At 41.1% G+C, this 19,646-nt stretch overlaps 2 protein-coding genes across 2 annotated transcripts in view; one reads left to right on the forward strand and one right to left on the reverse strand.

Moving 5' to 3' along the window:
• Positions 1-6,465, reverse strand: part of wrnip1 (WRN helicase interacting protein 1) — a 66,291-nt gene extending 59,826 nt beyond the window's left edge. Inside the window, exon 1 of the mRNA XM_063069701.1 lies at positions 5,630-6,465. Coding sequence (XP_062925771.1) covers positions 5,630-6,250 — 621 coding nt within the window. The 5' untranslated portion in view covers positions 6,251-6,465. The remainder of the gene's footprint in view (positions 1-5,629) is intronic.
• The window catches only part of LOC134357922 (myosin light chain kinase 3-like), a 207,110-nt gene that overhangs the window by 28,330 nt on the left and 159,134 nt on the right, over positions 1-19,646 (forward strand). The gene's annotated exons all lie outside the window — the stretch shown is intronic.

The following is a 19,646-nucleotide window of genomic DNA, read 5'->3' on the forward strand; positions in this document are numbered from 1 at the left end:
CAGCATCTATCAAAGATCTTCACTACCCAGGCCATCTGCTGCCATCAGGTAGAAGGTACAGGCGTCTCAGGGCTCGCACCACCAGGTTTAAGAAGTTACTACCCCTCACCCATCAGGCTCTTGAACAAAAGGGGTAACTACACTCATTTAAGGACTCCTTTATCTTGTTACTTCATGCTCGTTACCTTTTGCTATTTATTTAGTATCTGCATTTGCAGTTTGTTTCAGTTTACAGTTTCTGATGTTTACGGGTTACAGATCCTGTTTACAGTCACTGTTCTATAGATTTGCTAAGTGTGCTGTTACGTACCCCATAACTGGGTTGCCAAACCAGCAGAAATGGACCACTCGTTGGAGTCTGGATTACTAGGAACTAATAAAGTTTTATTAAAGAAATAAGTAACACAGTACTCTAATCGTAAGGATATAAATGCAACAGGTTAGCAATGAGAATACACACATGTACACAGATCAAAGTTGCTGGTGAACGCAGCAGGCCAGGCAGCATCTATAGGAAGAGGCGCAGTCGACGTTTCAGGCCGAGACCCTTCGTCCTGACGAAGGGTCTCGGCCTGAAACGTCGACTGCGCCTCTTCCTATAGATGCTGCCTGGCCTGCTGCGTTCACCAGCAACTTTGATGTGTGTTGCTTGAATTTCCAGCATCTGCAGATTTCCTGTTGTTCACATGTACACAGAACTAGGGTAATAGGAATCAACCAAGCTCTATCGCAGTCCAGGGGTAAAATGATCAGTCTTAAGTGACGCAGATTTCAGTTCAGCTTAGTACAGTTCGCAGTAATCGCTGTTGTGCCGTTGGAGAGATAGAGAGAGAGAGAGAGAGAGAGATGCAATATGGTTTCAGGCAGCCCTTTTGGATGTCTTCGCAGTTGGTTTCAGGCAGACCCTTTGATGTCTTCTATCCCGCTGTCGTCACCGACTGAGACGCCTCTGTTCCAGATACGACCGTTGTTCCACGGTGAACCCGACACCCAGGCAAGGGCAGACACACACACCAGGTTCCCACCGGTCGTATCTTTTACACCCTGTGAGTCTATGGTCAGTTCCCGCTAACCCGACCTCCAAACTCTCACCAATTTGTGGGGGCACACCGCTCTTCCAGGGTCTCGTTATCTTGTGATCTCGTGGTGTGTCGTGTGCCTTAGTGAACCTGTTCTTTTTATCCCCCTGCTGGGGTATCGCCTGTCCATCAAACTTCAAACAGTTCAGGTTCAAGGCAACCGGTCTGTCAATATTCTGAATTGTGTTTCTTTTCCGTTATCTCTCTTTCCTCTCTCATTAACATTTTGAACGTTTCTCCATTGTCTCCCTTATCTCTCTCATTAGCATTAATCATCTGATAACTTGGTTCGGCGTCAAAGTGCCCACAGAAAAAGAATCTCAAGGTTGTATTTGGTGACATCTATCGACTCTGATAATAAATTTACATTTGAGTTTTTGAACTTTGAAATGGCACTTACATGCTGGACCCAGGACAAATTCTCTCAAATGATAACACTGAGGAATTTAACATTTCTGACCCTCTCCAACTCTGGTCCCCTAATAAGGACTGGCTCATGGACCTTTGATTTCCTCCTCCTGAAGTCAATAATTAGCTCCTTGGTCTTGCTAACATTGAGTGAGAGGTTGCTGTGGCACCACTCAGCCAGATTTTCAATATCACTCCTTTATGCTGATTCATCACCACCCTGGATTCAGTCAACGATAGTAGTGTCATTGGCAAACTTAAATATGGCATCGGAGCAATGCTTAGCCTCACAGTCATAAGTATTAAGTGAGTAGAGCAGGGGTCTAAGCACACAGCCTCGTGGGACACCTATGCTGAGGGAGTTTGTGGAGGAGATGTTGTTGCCAATCCGAACTTACTAAAATCAACACACATAGAATGATGGAGGAATTCAATAAGTCAAGAAGCATCCATGAATGTAAAAACCAAAGTAATGGCCATGGCACAAGTCCAATGGAAAACTGCTGTCTCTCGCTCCTCTGTCAGAAAATAAACTTCTACTTCTTTCTCCATGTTATCCTGGTCAATTCTTTCTGATCCCATTCAAGTTACCCTTCCCCTCTAACTTATAACTGCTACTTCATTTTAACTCGCCCCTCCACCGTTCTCACATTACACTTTTCTCTGACTCTATGCTGATGCCTAATCTCTTGTGAGTTCAATTTAAGTCCTCCCTGATCGCATTAATGAATCTCACAATGAGGACAATTGTTTAGATCCTGTTGAAGGTGCTAACTCTCCATTTTGAACAGGTCGGAGTTAAAGAGTACAACAGCACAGAACAACTTAGTCCATAAGACCATAAGACATAGGAGCAGAATTAGGCCATTTGGCCCACTGAGTCTGCTCCATCATTCAATCATGGCTGATCCTTTTTTCCCCTGCTCAGTCCCACTCGCCGGCCTTCTCCCTGTAACCTCTGATGCCATGTCCAATCAAGATCCTATCAAGCTCTGCCTTAAATACACCCAATGACCTGGCTTCCACAGTGGCCTATGTTAACAAATTCCACAAAATCACCACCATCTGGCTAAAGAAATTTCTTCAAATCTGTTCTAAATGGATGCCCCTCTATCCTGAGGCTGTGCCCTCTTATCCTAGACTCCTCCACCACGGGAAACATCCTATCCACATCTACTCTGTCAAGGCCTTTCAACATTCGAAAGGTTTCAATGAGATAACCCCCCACCCCCCCCACATTCTTCTAAATCCGAGAGTACAGTACAGACCCAGAGCCATCAAATGCTCCTCATATGATAAACCTTTCATTCCCAGAATCATCCTTCTGAACCTCCTCTGAACCCTCTCCAATGCCAGCATATCTTTTCTTTGATGAGGAGCCCCAAACTATTCACAATACTCACCAGTACCTTATAAAACCTCGGCATCAGATCCCTGCTCTTGTATTCTAGACCACTTGAAATGAGTACTAATATTGCACTTGTCTTGTTCACCACCAATTCAACCTGCAAGTTAACTTTTAAAGTGTTCTGCACAAGAACTCCCAAGTCCCTCTGCATCTCAGATTCCTGGATTTTCTCCTTGTTTAGAAAAGAGTCCGCAAATTTATTTCTACTACCAAAGTGCATGATGATGCATTTTCCATCAGTGTATTTTATTTGCCACTTTCTTGCCATTCTTCTTATCTAAGCCCTTCTGCAGCCTCCCTGTTTTCAAAACTACCTGCCCCTCCACCCATCTTTGTATCATCTGCAGACTTGGCAACAAAGCCCGCTATTCTATCATTTAAATCACTGATATACAGCTTAAAAAGAAATGGTCCCAACACCGACCTCTGCAGAACACCACTGGTTACTGGCAGCCAACAGAAAAGGATCATTTTATTCCCACTCACTGTCGCCTACCAATCAGTCAATACTCCAACCATGCCAGTAACTTTCCTGTAATAGCCGACCTGATCATCCGGCTAATTCCATCTTCCTGCACCTGGATCACATCCCTCCAAAAATCTCCCATCTATGCACCTATCCTAATTTCCTTTAAATGTTACAACTGAACCCACTTCCACTGCCAGCTCCTTCCATACTCAGATCACCTTCTGAGTGAAGAAGCTTCCCCAGAATGGAAATTAACAGCACATTGATGATGTATCCTTATTTGGTGATAAAACATTTGCAAATGAATTGCCAAGATCAGAGAACAATTCAACCCAGTCTTCCCCTGAGTCTCCTTAGATATTTCACCTTTCACCCTAAACCTATGATATCTAGTTCGAGTCTCACCCTACTTGAGGGGAAAAAGCTTACAGGCATTCTCCTTATCTGTATGGGTCATAATTTTGTATACTTCTATAAGATTTCCTTGCATTCTCCTGCATTCCAGGGAATAAAATCCTAATTTACTCAATCTTTCCTTATGACTCAGATCCTCAAGTCCTGGCAGCATCCATGTAAGCTTTCTCTGCACTCATTCCAGCTTACTGATATCTTTCTTCTAAGTCGGTGACCAGAGGTGCACACATAACTCGAAACATGATCTCACTAATGTCAGATACAACTGTAACATAACATCCCAACTCTTGTAATCAATGCCCAGATTTACGAAGGCCAATGTGCCAAAAGCTCTCATTATGACCCTGTCTACCTGTGTGATGCCACTGCAAAGGAATTACGGATCTGTATTCCCAGAGATTTTGTTCTGTGGTAGACCTCACAGCCCTACTGTTCACTACGCACTGTAAGTCTTAACCTGTTTAGACATGACCTACCATGCACAAAGCCATGTTGACTATTCCTAATCAGGCCTCATCTATCCAAATACTTACATATATGGTCTCTAAGAACACCTGCCAATAATTTACCCACAACTGCCACCAGGCTCACTGGTTTATAATTTCCCAGCTCATTCTTAGAGCCTTTCTCGAACAACATTAGCTATATTCCAGTACCTCAAGCATGACTAAGGACGTTTTAAGAGCCGCCTGTACCAGAACTAGTTCCACTGCACAGCAACTTGAAGCCTTGATCCTTGCTCCGTGTCTTCAGCTTCACATTAATCGGCCTGATTTTGTAATCTTGCTACTGCATGTAGCTACTACTAATTCGAAGATAACTTTCTTTGACGTCTTATGTTTTTTAAAAATTTCATTTCTTGCTCTTGCAAGCACAAGGCAGGTATATTCAGATATTTTCTCAAAGGTTCCAATTAAAAAGTGTTATGTACCCACCAAGTGATGGGAATTCTTGGTGCATAATTGCTCAAAATGCAGAACGAGCATTTAGGATGGCATCGAGAACCTGGAGTGCATTGATCGGCAGCATTTAAAAGCCCACTGTTTCATAGCATGTCAGTGCAGACTGGTGTCGTGAGGATCTCAGTCATCTTCCCAACAGTTTTCTCAACTTTTCTTGCTTTAGTGCTGTAAGTTTGATCCTTGTTCAATTTTATTCTGGAATCCCCTTCCTAAATGACTTCCAGTATGATCATTCAAAGAATGTAACTGAGCCACATGAGGAGACATTAGAGAAGATGAGGGCAAGATTGGTTATTTTTGTAACTAATAAGGGTCTTACTTTAAGCAGGGAGATGATGATACAGAGGCATTTAGGAAGGGGGGGCTCCAGAAAGAAATACAGCTTGGATCAAATTTACAGCAGTACTGCAAGAAAGGTTGAGAAAAATGTTGGGGAAATGATTGAGAGCCTCACGACAGCAGTCTGCACTGAGATTGTGTCTATTCTGAATCTGTTGGTTCAGGTCACATATCCATAATGTGTCAGAGTAAGATGGAGCCAAAATCCTAGGGGCAACCAAATTTGAATCAGATGCTCTACTCTCAGGCCACTACAATGGTCCAGTAGTTAGTGTTCCTGCCTCATGACACCAGGGACCAGAGTTTGATCCTGGCCACAGGTGTTGCCACCATATTCTCTCTGTGTCCATTTTGTTTCCTTCTATATCCTGCAGTTAACTGTTTACTACAAATCAACTCATACAAAACAAAACCCAGGGGAGTTTATGGGCAAGTGTGAGCAAAACTGAGTAAGAGAGAAATGTGAAAATAGAATGCTGGGCACATATAGTCAAAAATACAGTTGGGGCAACAGGGAATTTGCTGTGGCGGATTTCTCCAACGTACTTACTTTCCCACATCCTGGAGGACCCCACAAAATTATGGATGGGATTTCATGGGATTCCAGCAGAGTCCTCAGAAGCGTGTTTTCTCCCAAAACTTTACTTTGGCCAGTAATCTCTGCTAAAACACAGGGTCTCATGATTTCCGCCAGTGGCATTGATTCAAGTTCCTTTAACGACACCAATTTCCTCTGATCTTCCTGACTCGCGTCCGAGACAGGCTGTGAAGGTGCGGCAGAAAGGACAGCAATGCTCTCTGGTCCTGGGTTCTCCGGCACATCCGTCCTGGCTGTTGAAATTGGTGGCCTTTGCACTTTTTGAAAGAGCGCAAAGACCGGCGGCTGGTCCCCGGCCAGCTTCCAGTTGCCCAGCGCCGGGGACTTAGTAGCGGCCTCTCGCCTGCCACCGGGCGACATTCCGTTGCCTTGCGCCGGCCACAAACATGCTTTCTTGCAGCCGGGTTCCCCTTGGCCGCCGCATCCCACATTCTCCTCACTAGAGCTACCTGTCGCCGTCTTCGTCCCGAGACCGAGACAGTGGTCCAAGTGGGAATTGATCTCAAAACTCTCCATTTTTTGCGAACATACAGGACACTGCACAGCCGACTCCCTGCCCTGATACCGCGCCATTTGAGTGCCTTCAGCACAGAGCACTACTGAAAACTCACTTGCCACTTTCCATATTTTTCATGCTCTACCTGCCCCTGTATTGAATTTTATTTCGTACGAATTGTCTGCGTAATTAGTTGAAATAAAATGATTAGGGAAATATTTTATGTTAGTCGATTAGCGAGATGCTCACTTCTACTACTAATAACATACGCTACAATTCAAGTAACCTTTTGCAAACGCAGGGAAACCCGGAAATATTGTCAGCAAGCCTATGAGCAACTTCCTGAACAGAAACAAAACACTGGAATCGACCGAACTAGCTGACTTACAGAGAATTGTTTGGTTTGCTTCTTTACTTCAGGAGAATGCACTGATTATATAGTTGGTGCATTCTACTAACGTAAGCAGTTTGAACAGTTATACAGAGACAAGTAGTGTTTGTTGCAATAATTAGTTACATTCGGAAGAGAAAAGCAAAACACACAAACTAAGCTTTTTCAATGAGCACTGCTTTTGTTGGAGTTGATGCAGTAAACTAATAAGTAAAACTTAATTAACGAGAGATATAGTCAGCACCATTGGTTTTATTTTATATTTCAGATTGACAATATTAATTGTTTATTTAAGTAGAAAATGGTAATTTTCTACCTGCACTTTTAAAATTGTTAATGATAAAAAAAAATCAATACAAAAAAACCCTTCAAACGTTTAATATTTTCATTTGTACAAGAATGTAACTGGTTGTGTCAGGCCAATATTAATGTCTCAATAAAGAAATAAGGATTATGTAAAATTATGGTGACATAAGTGAATCAATTTACATTACTGCACAACTAGGTTGAAGTTTTGTTTTCCCCAAGGTGACAATAGACAATATTGGTGGTGTTCCTCACTGATGATGTGGAAATCAGATCTGAAATTTATCATCTTATTGAAACGAGATACATTTCCTAAAATCATCTTCACATCAAAATCCTTTTCTTAATAATTCACTAGTGATATAAAATATATATCCCCATTGTTGAACTTTCAATGCGCACTAATATAGAACTCGTGTTGTTAATGGCTTGAATCACCATGGTGTTACAACTACAGATAATGTCTCTTTAAAATCATTATGAAGTACTACCCCTTGTACTTATACGTTCTGAAATTCCTAGTAATTGTGATTTGTTTTTGGTAAGCTTCTGAGAGTCTTGTAATTGCTGTTCAATCAAAAATCACAAATGGGATGGAGTTCAGGGATGTGTAAGTCATTAATTGTTGGGACTCTGGTGTTATTTTCTTTTGAGAAGTAAGGAAAGCAACTCAATAAAAAGGAAAGAAATCTAGTTACTAACACAAGTTCAGGTCACCACGGTGTATTGTGTCAACTGAGACACTTTTGAAGTATGACATTTTATGATGTCGGCAGCCAACTTAGGTGCAACAAATTAGCACAAATAGCAATGAGATATTCTAACATAGCATGAGGGATAAATAGTGGATAGGGCACTGGGAATAAATCAAAATAATTCCATGGGAGAGTTTGTGTCCAATTATGTGGTTTGATAAAGCATCTGTATTAATGCCTCAACCAGAGTTGGTGGGAGGGGAGCTTCAAATATATAGATAGTAGGTGAATGGAGTCAACCCTAATACTGCAGCCTGGTACTTTGGTCTCAAGTCTATGGACTGGATGACTTCAAGAATTTGGTTTATAATCACTGACACATGTTGTGAAATTTGCAAAAGCAGTACACTGCAATACATAAAAAATACTACAGGTTGAGTACCCCTTATCCAAAACCTGAAATTTTTTGAGCACTGATATTACGTTCCAAATAGAAAATTCCAAGGCGCTGTGAAATTCCCAGGTGACGCGCAGGTCTTCGCGCACCACAGACAATTCTGAGAAGTAACCTCGCATATGTAATGAACAGAAGTTAATGAAAAGTAGATAAACTCTGCATAAAGTGAAAAATGAAGAGCTTGCTCATGTATTGAAAGAGTGGATTTGTCAGTGTCAGAGTGAACATATGCTGCCTAATGGTATGTGGTCATGAAACAAGCAAAGGTCTATCACAACAAATTGAAAATTGAAGGTAATTGCGAACATTCAGCGGGCCGGTTTCAGAAATTTATGCAAAGGCACAGCACTAAATTTTTAAAGATTTGTAATGATCAGGCATCTGCTGATCACGAATCAGCAGAGGAATTCATTGCTGAATTTACTAAGATCATCACTGATAAAAATCTAACAAGCTGAATGGCTGCATCAGTATATATGTGTGATGGACACGTGTAAGACATTGTCTCCTTAACAGTAGCACATAAATTCAGAGTCGGAAATGATGGTGAGCCCAAGCTATCTCATTAAATATTCCAAAATACAAAAAATTCTGAAATCTCAAACACCTCTGGCCCCAAGCATTTCAGATAAGGAGTGCTCTACCCGCCTAAGTTACAATAAGTAGTATATAAAAATATTTTAAAATACTGGAATCTGATCAACTTTTGGAGAGTGCAATATACATTCCAAATGATCTGTATATTTTCAAAGGTCACGGAAAGAAATATTGTGGGATAAGTTTGTGTTTGGTTAAGTGTGACAGAAAATTGTGAGACAGGAAGCCAGGCATAGCAGACAGGAAATCCAAGTGTTAAATTGTATTAGCAGCAGTATTTTATTCCCCTCCCGACTCCTTCCATCAGCTATCCTATCCTATCCTATTTAACTCACCTCCCCTATTCTGCTTCCATCTGCCTACCTCGCCCCCTAATCATTTCTTCCTTACTTATCAGATTCCAGCACTGCTATTTCTTTGTGTTCCTGTTTATCACCTCAGACACTGAGGGGTGATTGATAAGTTCATGGCCTAAGGGAGAAAGAGTCAATTTTAGAAAACCTAGCACATTTATTTTTACTACATTTATACACTTAGCCCAGCGGTTGTGGAGCATACAGATCTCTTCTTTGTAGAAGTCGGTGTCTTGGACCTCCAGAAAGTGGTCTACAGCAGGAGTGATTGATAAGTTTGTGGCCTAAAGTAGAAGGAGATGAGGAGAAACTTCAAACTTTCTGCATTTTCACTCAAAGAGTTGAACTGCATGTTCATGTAACGAGAGCTGTATAACTCATCTCCTTTTATCTTAGGCCACGAACTTATCAATCACCCCTGCTGTGGACCACCTGGAGGTCTAAGACGCTCTTGTTACATGCATGTGCAGTTCAACTCTTTGAGTGATAATGCAGAAAGTTTGAAGTTAATAACTCATCTCCTTCTACCTTAGGCCACGAACGTATCAATCACCCCTGCTGTGGACCACTTCCACAAAGAAGGGATCCGTATGCTCCACGACCGCTGGACTAAGTGTGTACAGCAGGAGGGGACTATGTTGAAATATAAATGTGCTAGGTTTTCTAAAATTGACTCCTTCTACCTTAGGCCATGAACTTATCAATCACCCCTCTTATTTCTACCTTCATCCTAACCCCCACCCCCTCACCACCACAGCAGGTTCCATCTATATCTCTTTTACTCACCACATCCTACTGTACACCCACCTCAGTCTCTGAACTCCACCCCTTCCCCTCCCCTACTTGGGTTAAACTTCCCATCATCCTTCACCCATCCTTGGTCCATCAATCACTCACAGTACCCCGTCTCCCATTTCCCCCACTCCCCTTAAGTCGCATGAACAAAGTCACTAGAGAGAAGTACTGGGAGATATGAAGCAGTGTCTTTACTCCACAAAATGAGACACAGCAGGCATCATACAGAGACCTTTTTGAAGGAAGAAGGCTTGCTCGACCAGATGCTACACAACACTTTTTATGTGCTAAAGATTGTAGGACAATTACGTATTTACAATGCATCCACATTGCTTCCTTGGAACTACACACAAACCTCATGCCTCCCACTTCGTACCCACATCACAGACACCTCAATGAATTTTAATCAGCATTGTCTGATCTTTCCATTAACTGTGGTTCATGGCTTTTATGAACCCATTGTTCAGAGCTGCATTCTATACAATCTATATTCATATTTGAAGATTGGTGGCTGAAGTCAGTTGCTGAAATTATTTGCTATATGTGCTAACCCCCAAAACACCCTAACAGTCCCTCCTCTTGGCCTTCCTGGACAAAAATAAATGTGTCCCAGGAAAGGGCATCCTAAAGGAGGATCTACTCGAATAGGGCCAGCAGTAATGCCCTGCTTCAGAATCCCTCCCAATTACTCTATGTGCATCTACATCTACCCTATCATCCCCAATGGCTACCTACAAGTTCTAAGCAGAGAGGTTGTTCCAGTATTTTGAACAACAGTCTTTAAAAATGCAGCTTCGTCAGTCATATGCCTGTTGCCTCCTTCCCTGCTGGCTGATTGCAGTTTAATCACATTCTTTATCTTCACCCCTTCATTCTCTGATAGCTAAAACTCTCTCTTTCCAGGGGTACTAGCAAAGTTAATGTATCAGGCTCACAGGCCCTCTCATCAATGCACAGGAGAGGTTGGGTGGTCTCTATTTGAATGACTGCAAAGACCTCTTCCTGGTGGCACCCCTTCCAAATTGTCCAGTCAATCACTGCCCCAACCACCGAAAGGGCCCAGCTCATTTGTATTCACTCCCCATTCAGCCTGGAGGTGACTGTATTCAGACGCCATTACCATTACACTTTAACATGCTATTCGTGACTTTCTGACATGCTCCTGGTGCCTTCTGCCCTCACATTTGCTGTGGATCTGCTTCCACCAGCTGTGGTCAGGTCTGGTGCAGCCGTCTGGTGTTCATCACTTGGGTTATTTGCAATGACACTGTTACTGGGTATATTTGATCTCCCGCTCTGTCTGGGGGGTGGGGTGACAAGAAGGTGAGTTGTACGCTTTAACCTGAATCCGCTGGCAACCTTGCCAACTCTGCACACAGAGATAAGTGTCAAAAGTACCGTCTGTGGCCCTACCCATCTGGGACCAAGCCCTGGTTTTCAGGCAACACTGTCACCATGACTTGACACGCAGCTGTGGGAGGACTTTCCTTTCCCTCAGGCTGTCTGTGATTAGCAATGTGCTGCAATTGTTGTGCTTGGTCCTTCACATCTCCATGTAATCTTACTAAATTGGCAGTTGTAGTTACTTCCTGTACATTTGTAACTTCTGTTGCTTCTTCTTCTTCCGCTGCCCACCTCACACTGACGTCCGCCCACTCGTTCCCTTTTCTGGTGAGCCTTTACTGTGATCACCTCAGGCAGCTGCACTAATTCTAACAGCTCCTGACTGTGTGGACCTTCCCCTTGGGGCCTCCTGACATGATTCCAGCACATCGCCCTGTCTTTCTCCTCTGCTTGGAGCTGCTGTGGGCTGTTTAGCTGAATGTAAGCCATGTTAGCTGCTTTGTAGGTCTCACATGTTCGCTGTCCATGTCTTGCCCATATTATTTCTCCTTTTTCTGAGCCTATGATTGTGCTGGCCTTACTCAGTGTGTCTGTTCCCAGGATAGTACCTTCATTGTTTGGGCACAACCAGAAATCTACAAAAAGATGCAGTCCCTCAATCTCACGTACCTGGGGCTGACTTCTTTCTGTCCTCATTGTTTTGCCTCCAGCACTGGTAATGTAAATCACTTCTCCAATCATAGCCAAAGGTAGGTCAGTTATCAATACTGATGACCCCCATGTCCACTAACATTTCACATTGCTGCCCCCCTAATAAACCTCTTCTGTACATCCATGAATGACCACCACTGGCAATAGAGGCTGCCATCAGCCATTTGTCTGACCTCACCAGCTCTGTAATCTAGTCAACAGTCAAATTGGAAAGAGAGGGCACTGCTGTGGATTCTGCCTGCTTTGGTGAGTGATTTTCACACCTTCCTCGTTTCTCAGAGCACTGCCTCTAACCATGGCCTGAGAAGTCCCCAGCTGTAACAGATTAGCTCCTCTACCCTCCCACATCTATTCCAGCAGTTCCTTGCTATATGACACAGCTGCTGGCACACAAAGCAAGTTCTCCATGATGTCATGGCAGCTACATTCACTACACCATTTTACAACTTCTCTTTCCCTCTGGTCTATCTCAATGGCCCATGGTACTATTGCGGAGTAGGTCGATTCCTCCGCTGTCTCCAAATCTAAAACTTTCTGGTGGGCTGGGCTCAGTCCTTCCTTCAGCATTTTCAGGAAGACTGGGTTGTCTTTCCCTGCATTATCCAACCCTGAGTACTCCTCATACACTCGATATTTACGTTCTGCATAATCCATGGCTGGCTCTTCAGCTCTCTGAATGACTGACATTATCACTCCCCGGTTTCTCTCACCTCCCCCACAGTCGCTGCCACACTTCCCCTTTAAAAAAGTCATATCTGTCTTCATTACTGGCATTCCTAGTAGATGTCCACGTACCACCCTGTACTCCCCTGGCCATAATATCCCACATATTCCTCGGGCACTTCAATTTTACCAACACATGGATACCTTTAGCGTGCATCTTTAGGGTGAATTTCAACAATTGCCTCGAACTTGCGCAAGAATTTTGAGCTCCCACGTGCAACTTAAAATAAGGGCAACTCTGACAAAATGCTCTGTTTCTCCCAGGAGTAAAGTGCTTCTGAATGGTCGTAAGTAATGTCAAGGGTGACTTGGATCATCAAGGTTCTCAGCCTGACATTGCCTGACCTCAACAGGTACTATCCTAACAGATAGCATCTGGGTAAAGCCTCTCCCTGAATTAACTCCATACTAATTCCAAAACCACACAAAACATAAATGATGGATACAAGTTAAACAATACATACTTAAAACCATAGAGTATGTGATTCTGCAATCTGCCACTTATGCGAGTCTGAGCTCATGATTCCTGCTGTATTCCTTTGCATCTGTGGTGCTTTGCACCAAAGCACACACATTCGCAAACCCGTATGCTAAATTACAGATCCCAGAATGAGTATACACGCCCCCACTAGCATCCCCAACCTTTAATAACCACCTTTCGCAACTGATGGCCCTGTCTCACCAAATTAACCCACAAAGTTTAGCCTCTTACATAAACACACATGGATGCACACACATACACGACTTTTATATCTACCAGTTTAGCGCTCCACCATGGTCAAGATACCAAGTGATCCAATACTTACCAACCCGAACAAGTGCAAGTGCTAATTTAAAAAGTGCTCACCCACTTTGACTGCTGAGATCTCTGGCCACACAATGGGTTGCAACGGCATCCCAGACAAGCCCCCTGATGTTGTCAGATGAGCAAAATTAAACTCAACAAGCATCATATGGAGACCCTTTCAGAGGAAGAAGTTCTGCTCAACCCATCGCTACACAATATTTTACGTGCTAAAGATCAAAGGACAATTCCATATTTACAATGCATCCACAATGCTTCCTTTGAACTGCACAAAAACTTCACGCCTCCCAATTCGCACACACACCACAGACACCTAAATGCATTTTAATCAGCATTGTTTGACCTTCCCAATAACTGTGGTTCATGGCTTTTATGAACCCATTGTTCAGAGCTACATTTTAAATTTAACCTACAGTATATATTCATATTTGAAGATTGGTGGCTGAAGTCAGTTGCTGAAGTTATTTGCTTTATGTATTAACCCCCTCAAAATGCCCTAGCACTCTCTGTGATGGTTTTCTTCCATCTTCACATTCAATCCTGATGCATTGTTGCGACCTTTAATATTGACAATTCTTTATCCCTTCCAAATGATGCTTGACCCTCTGAGTTCTTCCAGCAGATTGTTCATTGTGTGGCAATTTTTGGTGTTGGGTTTGAGGCTGTGCTATTCCAAGGGGTCTTTTTCATCTATTTTTCGGGATATGTGGGCATCGTCAACAAAGCCAGCAGACGTTATCAGTCCCTGACTCTCTTTGTGATGCTTGTGATAGTTCATGGACTATTTCAGTCCTTACGATGATGGTGTTTATAGGTTCCAAAGGTCAGCAACTTTAAACTTCTGGGTGTTATCATTTCAAAGGAGCTGTTCTGGGCATAGCAAGTAAGTGCAATTACGAAGAAAGAACAGCAGCACCTCTGCTTTCTTTTTGAGTTTGCAGAGATTCAGCATGTCATCTATAACCTCGACTAACTTCAACAGATGTGTGGTGGAGAGTATATTGACTGGCTGCATCACAGCCTGGTGTGGAATCACCAAGGTCTTTGAATGGAAAATCCTACAAAAAGTAGTGGATACTGCCCAGTCCATCACGGTTAAATCCCCTCCCACCATTGAGCACATCTATACATAGCATTGTTGTAGGGAAGCAGCACCCATCATCAGCGGTCCCTACCATCTAGGTCAGACTTTCTTCTCACTGCTGCCCCATCACTGAACTGGTCCCATAACCAATGGAGTCACTTTCAAGGACTCTTCATGTCATATTCTCGATATTTATTGCTTGATTATTTATTATTTTTATTATTTTTTCTTTCTTTTTGTATTTGTTGACTTCTGCACACTGATTGGTGCAGTCTTTCATTGATTCTATTATGGTTATTTAATTTATTGAGTACGCCCGCAAAAAAAAAGAATCTCAGGGTAGTATCCAGTGATGTATATGTACTTTGATAATATATTCACTTAAAACATTGAACTGAATCCCTCAGTAACAATGACAAAGTGACTAAATGTTTTCAAATCAGAATGATAAAGTTATTCTGAATGATGAAGTTCACAGTTTTGTGCACTGTATTGGAGTAATCAGGTTGAGTTAGAACAGTACATTTTGTGAAAAGCATAAATTGCAGCAAAGGTGTGGAAGATCAAGTGAGTGTTTAGGCTAATTGATGGCAGGCCAATGAACTGAATTGTAAGCGTGGAATTGATATCTCCACTAAAGTAATTTAGAAAGAAGCTTGAAAACAATCTTTGCAAAAGTAGTAAAACGAATTGATATTTCCTATTGTCTGTGAATTCTCCATGCAAGTGAAAGCATAAATATTATAACTGTAAAATACAGTATTATAATATAGTTTGTTTTCAAGCTCATCATGTATTCAATTGCTATGGAATTTCTTAACATTACTTATGCCATTTTGGGATTTCACTTTGAAGATTGAATCTGATTGGAAAATAAATAACCCTCAGAAGAACTTTTCTGGCCAATTTAAAGTTAGCGTATGAAGTCTCATAATGCCATTGCTTTTCTCTTTAGGCAGACAAAATCCTCAATATACCCAAATAATTTCTTAACATAATCTTTATAATTTTTTGCAACTTTAAAAGATTGCTCAAAGAAAATCTTGGCATATACTGAAAGTGCCAGATTTTATTACCAAACAAAATAATTGTTAAATTTATTTCAGTGGACATAAATTTTTTTTTGAGATGAATCTGTGGACAGCAAGCAAGTAGAAAGTATCAGGTATTCAGCAATAATAATTCAAGTATCAGGAATATACTCCAAATTTTTTTTGGTCACCTGTTCATTTTCTGTTTGTTGTGGGAGTTGATTGTGTTCTGTTAGTTTTTTGTGCAGGGGAGAGGTTGTTTTTTTTGGGGGTTGATGTACCTGTTCATTTTTAGGGGGGGTTGATGATCAGGATTCTATTTATTTTTGTAAGGGGGGGGTGGGTCTGATGTTTCTCTCTGAACGACTTTCACGTTCTTTCTTTGTTTCATGGCCATCAGGAGAAATACAAATTTCAGTGTTGTATATGGATATATGTTTTGATAATAAATTAACCTTTGAACCTTTGAATTTCAGATTTGTAACTAAGGTGGGCGGAAACACTTTCACAACATTTACAACTGTTCAATATGCGACAACCCATTTTATCCTCTACATTTATATTACTTGTAAATTGTCTTGTGAAAAAAATTCAAGATGATACACTTTGAAATGTAAACTCTATGTGCACTCTCAACTCCATTGCTGGGTCAAATGTTTAATCTGACTGTCATCAATAGTTGTAAAACTGGCACTCTCAATTCCAAACAAGAGGTTTTCAGGAAAGACAGAAAACAAATCTTTAACTTTGGATTTACTCGGAGGAACAGGTTAATTCACTACAATGATTTTTTGTCACTTCTACTGTAAGTTGTTCAATTTCTTAGTTGTTATTGCCCATAATTATTTTGAACCAGAATAGTGTATACAATTTGCAACTTAATTGGGACTTTGCGTGCATCCATTTATTTTATCTTCATTCTGTTCTTCATTTATTTTCAAGCCCTTCTGTCACAATGGAACAGCAGTGGCTGAAAATTTACTGACCATCACAGAACAGTTTAAAGGTTTCAAGAATGGATTTGCTGTATGTTTCTTTGGTACACCAACAGACAGAATCTAATATGGTGCCCTCTGCATTTGTGAGTGGGAAGTGTGTCAGACACATGTGCAGTGAATGGGGACATCTAGTGGAACAACCAGAGAACTTCTCATTAAGCCCTTCAGCTCATTTGACCAAGTAAACATGCAGCATTATATTTTTACTTAAATGTTCTTGTTTTCTTTTAATTAAATATAAATTAAAATAGTAACACTTGGCATATCAATGGTATGGTGAATCATGGCTTCACCACCAGGTTCAGGAACAGTTATTACCCCACAATGTTTGGGGATAATTTCACTTGCCCTATCATTGAAATTTTCCCATAACCTATGAACTCATTTTCAAGGACTCTTCATCTCATGTTCTTGATTTATTTATTATGACTATTTCTTTCTTTTTTATATTTGCATAGTTTATTGTCTTTTACACATTGGTTCAAAACCTAAGTTGGTGAGGTGTTTCATTGATTCTGTTATGGTTCTTACTCTATTATGGATCTATTGAGTATACCTGTAAGAAAATGAATTCTTACAGGAAAATGAAAGAGTTGTATAAAGTGATGTAGATGTACCTTGTAATAAATTTACTCTGAACTTTGAAATTTGAGGAAGTATCAGTGAAAACTGTACTTCCTATTCCCCATTCTGAAGGGTCTTAACTTCGCAGTGTTTTTTTTATTTTTCAAGACTGACTGCCTGCCCAAGACAGAATATTTCCTAGATAGGTAGGAATCCTTCCAGAGCAGAGTGGAAAACCTACCAGACCTCATTTACAGGAACCTGCAGCTGCTCAAGGGAAAACGTGGGGATGAAGGGGTAGGATTAGAAGGGGTCAGACCCAGCCCAAGCAGTCTTTAGATTGTGATGGTAATAAGTTTTTAAAATAGTTTTATTAAAATGAAATTGCTGTCTATCTGAAACTTTTCTAGATTTGTTAGTGTTAGCATATGCATACTCAGTACACTGATATAATGCAATTGAAACAGGTTTGTGCAACGTTGAGGATGAAAATGTTGCTGATGGTAATACAGTATAATTTTATTGGATAAAGTGCTGCAGTGCTTTCAATATTGGATACGTTTAGACAAATGATCTTGAGAATTTATAGCAGCTGTAAAATTTAAACTTAGTTGATTAATTAACCGTATCTAGAATAAACAACTAGTTCTTGCTAATAATGACATGAATTTGTCACAATTTGTCACGCTAACTTATCAGGTTCACTCATGTCCTTTAGGGAGACTATAAACAACATAGTAGCAGGCAGCCGTCGATCCCAGGGGATCATGGGTTTGTGCCTCTGGTGGACTGTGTCCTCTCCAGCGTGCAAGCCTGGCCGGGAAGATTTGAAGAACCGGCTGTTGCTCGTGCAGCAAGTTCCCGTTCTCCACGTCACTGGTATAGCCCAAGGGAAGGGCAAGCACCGAGACAGCTTGGCACCAGTGTTGTCGCAGAGGCTGCCAGAGTGAAGTTGTAAACAGCATCAAACTGCCTGAGGGACCCCGGCTCCGGATTTCTTCCTTGGGGCTTACTCCAGAAGCCTTTCCCTTGGGTGGGTATGGCTGCAAGGCAGCGGAGGTTTAAAATCAGAGTTTTCCTTCTCCAAGGCTGACAAGCCCGACTTGTTTGAAGCAACCGGTTTTGAGGCGCCAGTGGTCCGCCTTTGCCCCTTCTCTTGTCAGTGGAAACAGTTCCGCTGGGCTTTGTAGTTAAGCCACACATGAAGGCCGAGAGTTGGACTTGGTTGTCAGAGGCATGCCATTTGGGGCACAAAATAATCTCCCATTTATTGAATAGTATTTACAAGCTGAAAAAAGTACTCAAGTATACATGTATATTTAACATTCTCTGTTTTGGCTAAAAAGAATTTACTTCTTTAACCATGTATGGAAAAAAAAATCCAAAACTAAATATGACAATAAAAAGAGAATACTAAATTATGTCAAATGGTAAAAACAACATTTGGAGTATTGAATTTTAATTATTTATTTATCTTCTGTATTAGTATTAATAAAATATATTTATTTTCTCAACCTCCTTGAAATCTTTTTTAGAAGTGAGATTTTATAGGCTCTGGTTCCTCATCAAGTTGCTTCTGTATGAATTGTGAAGCTTAGCATTAAATTGACAAACGTTTCCACCACTAGTACTTGAGACCTTGAAATTGTCTTGGTCCCATTATACCCACAGGTGTCTGCTAAATTATTTTGTGTACTCAGAAATGTGTAGTTTTCCACTAAATCTTTCAGTAGAACATAATTGTTTCTTCCATTCTCCACCGATTAAAAGCTACTTTAAAAATATACATGCTCGGAATTGAGGAGAGTAAATAGGCAATGCTAGAAAACTCAGGCAAAGTAGCAAGAGTGTAGAGAGATAAACACTTTTCTTAATGTATATGGGAGTTGTAACTTGCAGCAGCACTACGAATTCAACAGACTTATGAATTTATTACCACATATTGTTGATAAAACTTTCTTTTTGGTATCAATGTGTGAACAGATACAATGTGACTGAAAAATGCTTACGTAAGAATGTATATTGAACCTATGCAGTGATCAATTTCTTGGCAAATTGAGTATTTCTTGATCAGATAAAAATAAGTCTGCAGGTTTTATGATGATTACCTTACAAAATGAGGACCAGAAGACAGTCGCCGACTCTCCTTCCCTGCTGCACATCTTATAAAAGGGATGCAATTCTGGCATCTGTAACGTTGGTTAACACTAACAAGTAACGCGGTTATTTGGCGTTGTTACATTATTGTCTATCCTCTACAGCTGCTGCTATTGCATCCATCACTGCCAAGGTGCAATCTACAAGGAAGTGTTTATTTTGAGTCATAAATTGAAGGCATCACAGCAACCTAAAATACCTTATTTTACCTTACTTATCCTATGGAAAACTCACAGGCAATTTCTTTGTTTGCTAAGTATGCTGTTGCGCAGAAGATTCAACATTAGATAAAGAACCCAAGATGAAGCCTGCTAGTGAGTTATTTTAGGTCTCGCAAAAATATGATACATGTGATGAATAATTGCTGATTGTAAGCAAAACCAGCATGAAATCGATGCCAGATTCTTCTTTTAACACCTAATTGACAAATGACCTTTCAATTGAATGCTTGAAAACCAGCTC

This window comes from Mobula hypostoma, chromosome 17, assembly GCF_963921235.1.
Source record: "Mobula hypostoma chromosome 17, sMobHyp1.1, whole genome shotgun sequence".
In the NCBI taxonomy this organism is placed as follows: domain Eukaryota; kingdom Metazoa; phylum Chordata; class Chondrichthyes; order Myliobatiformes; family Myliobatidae; genus Mobula; species Mobula hypostoma.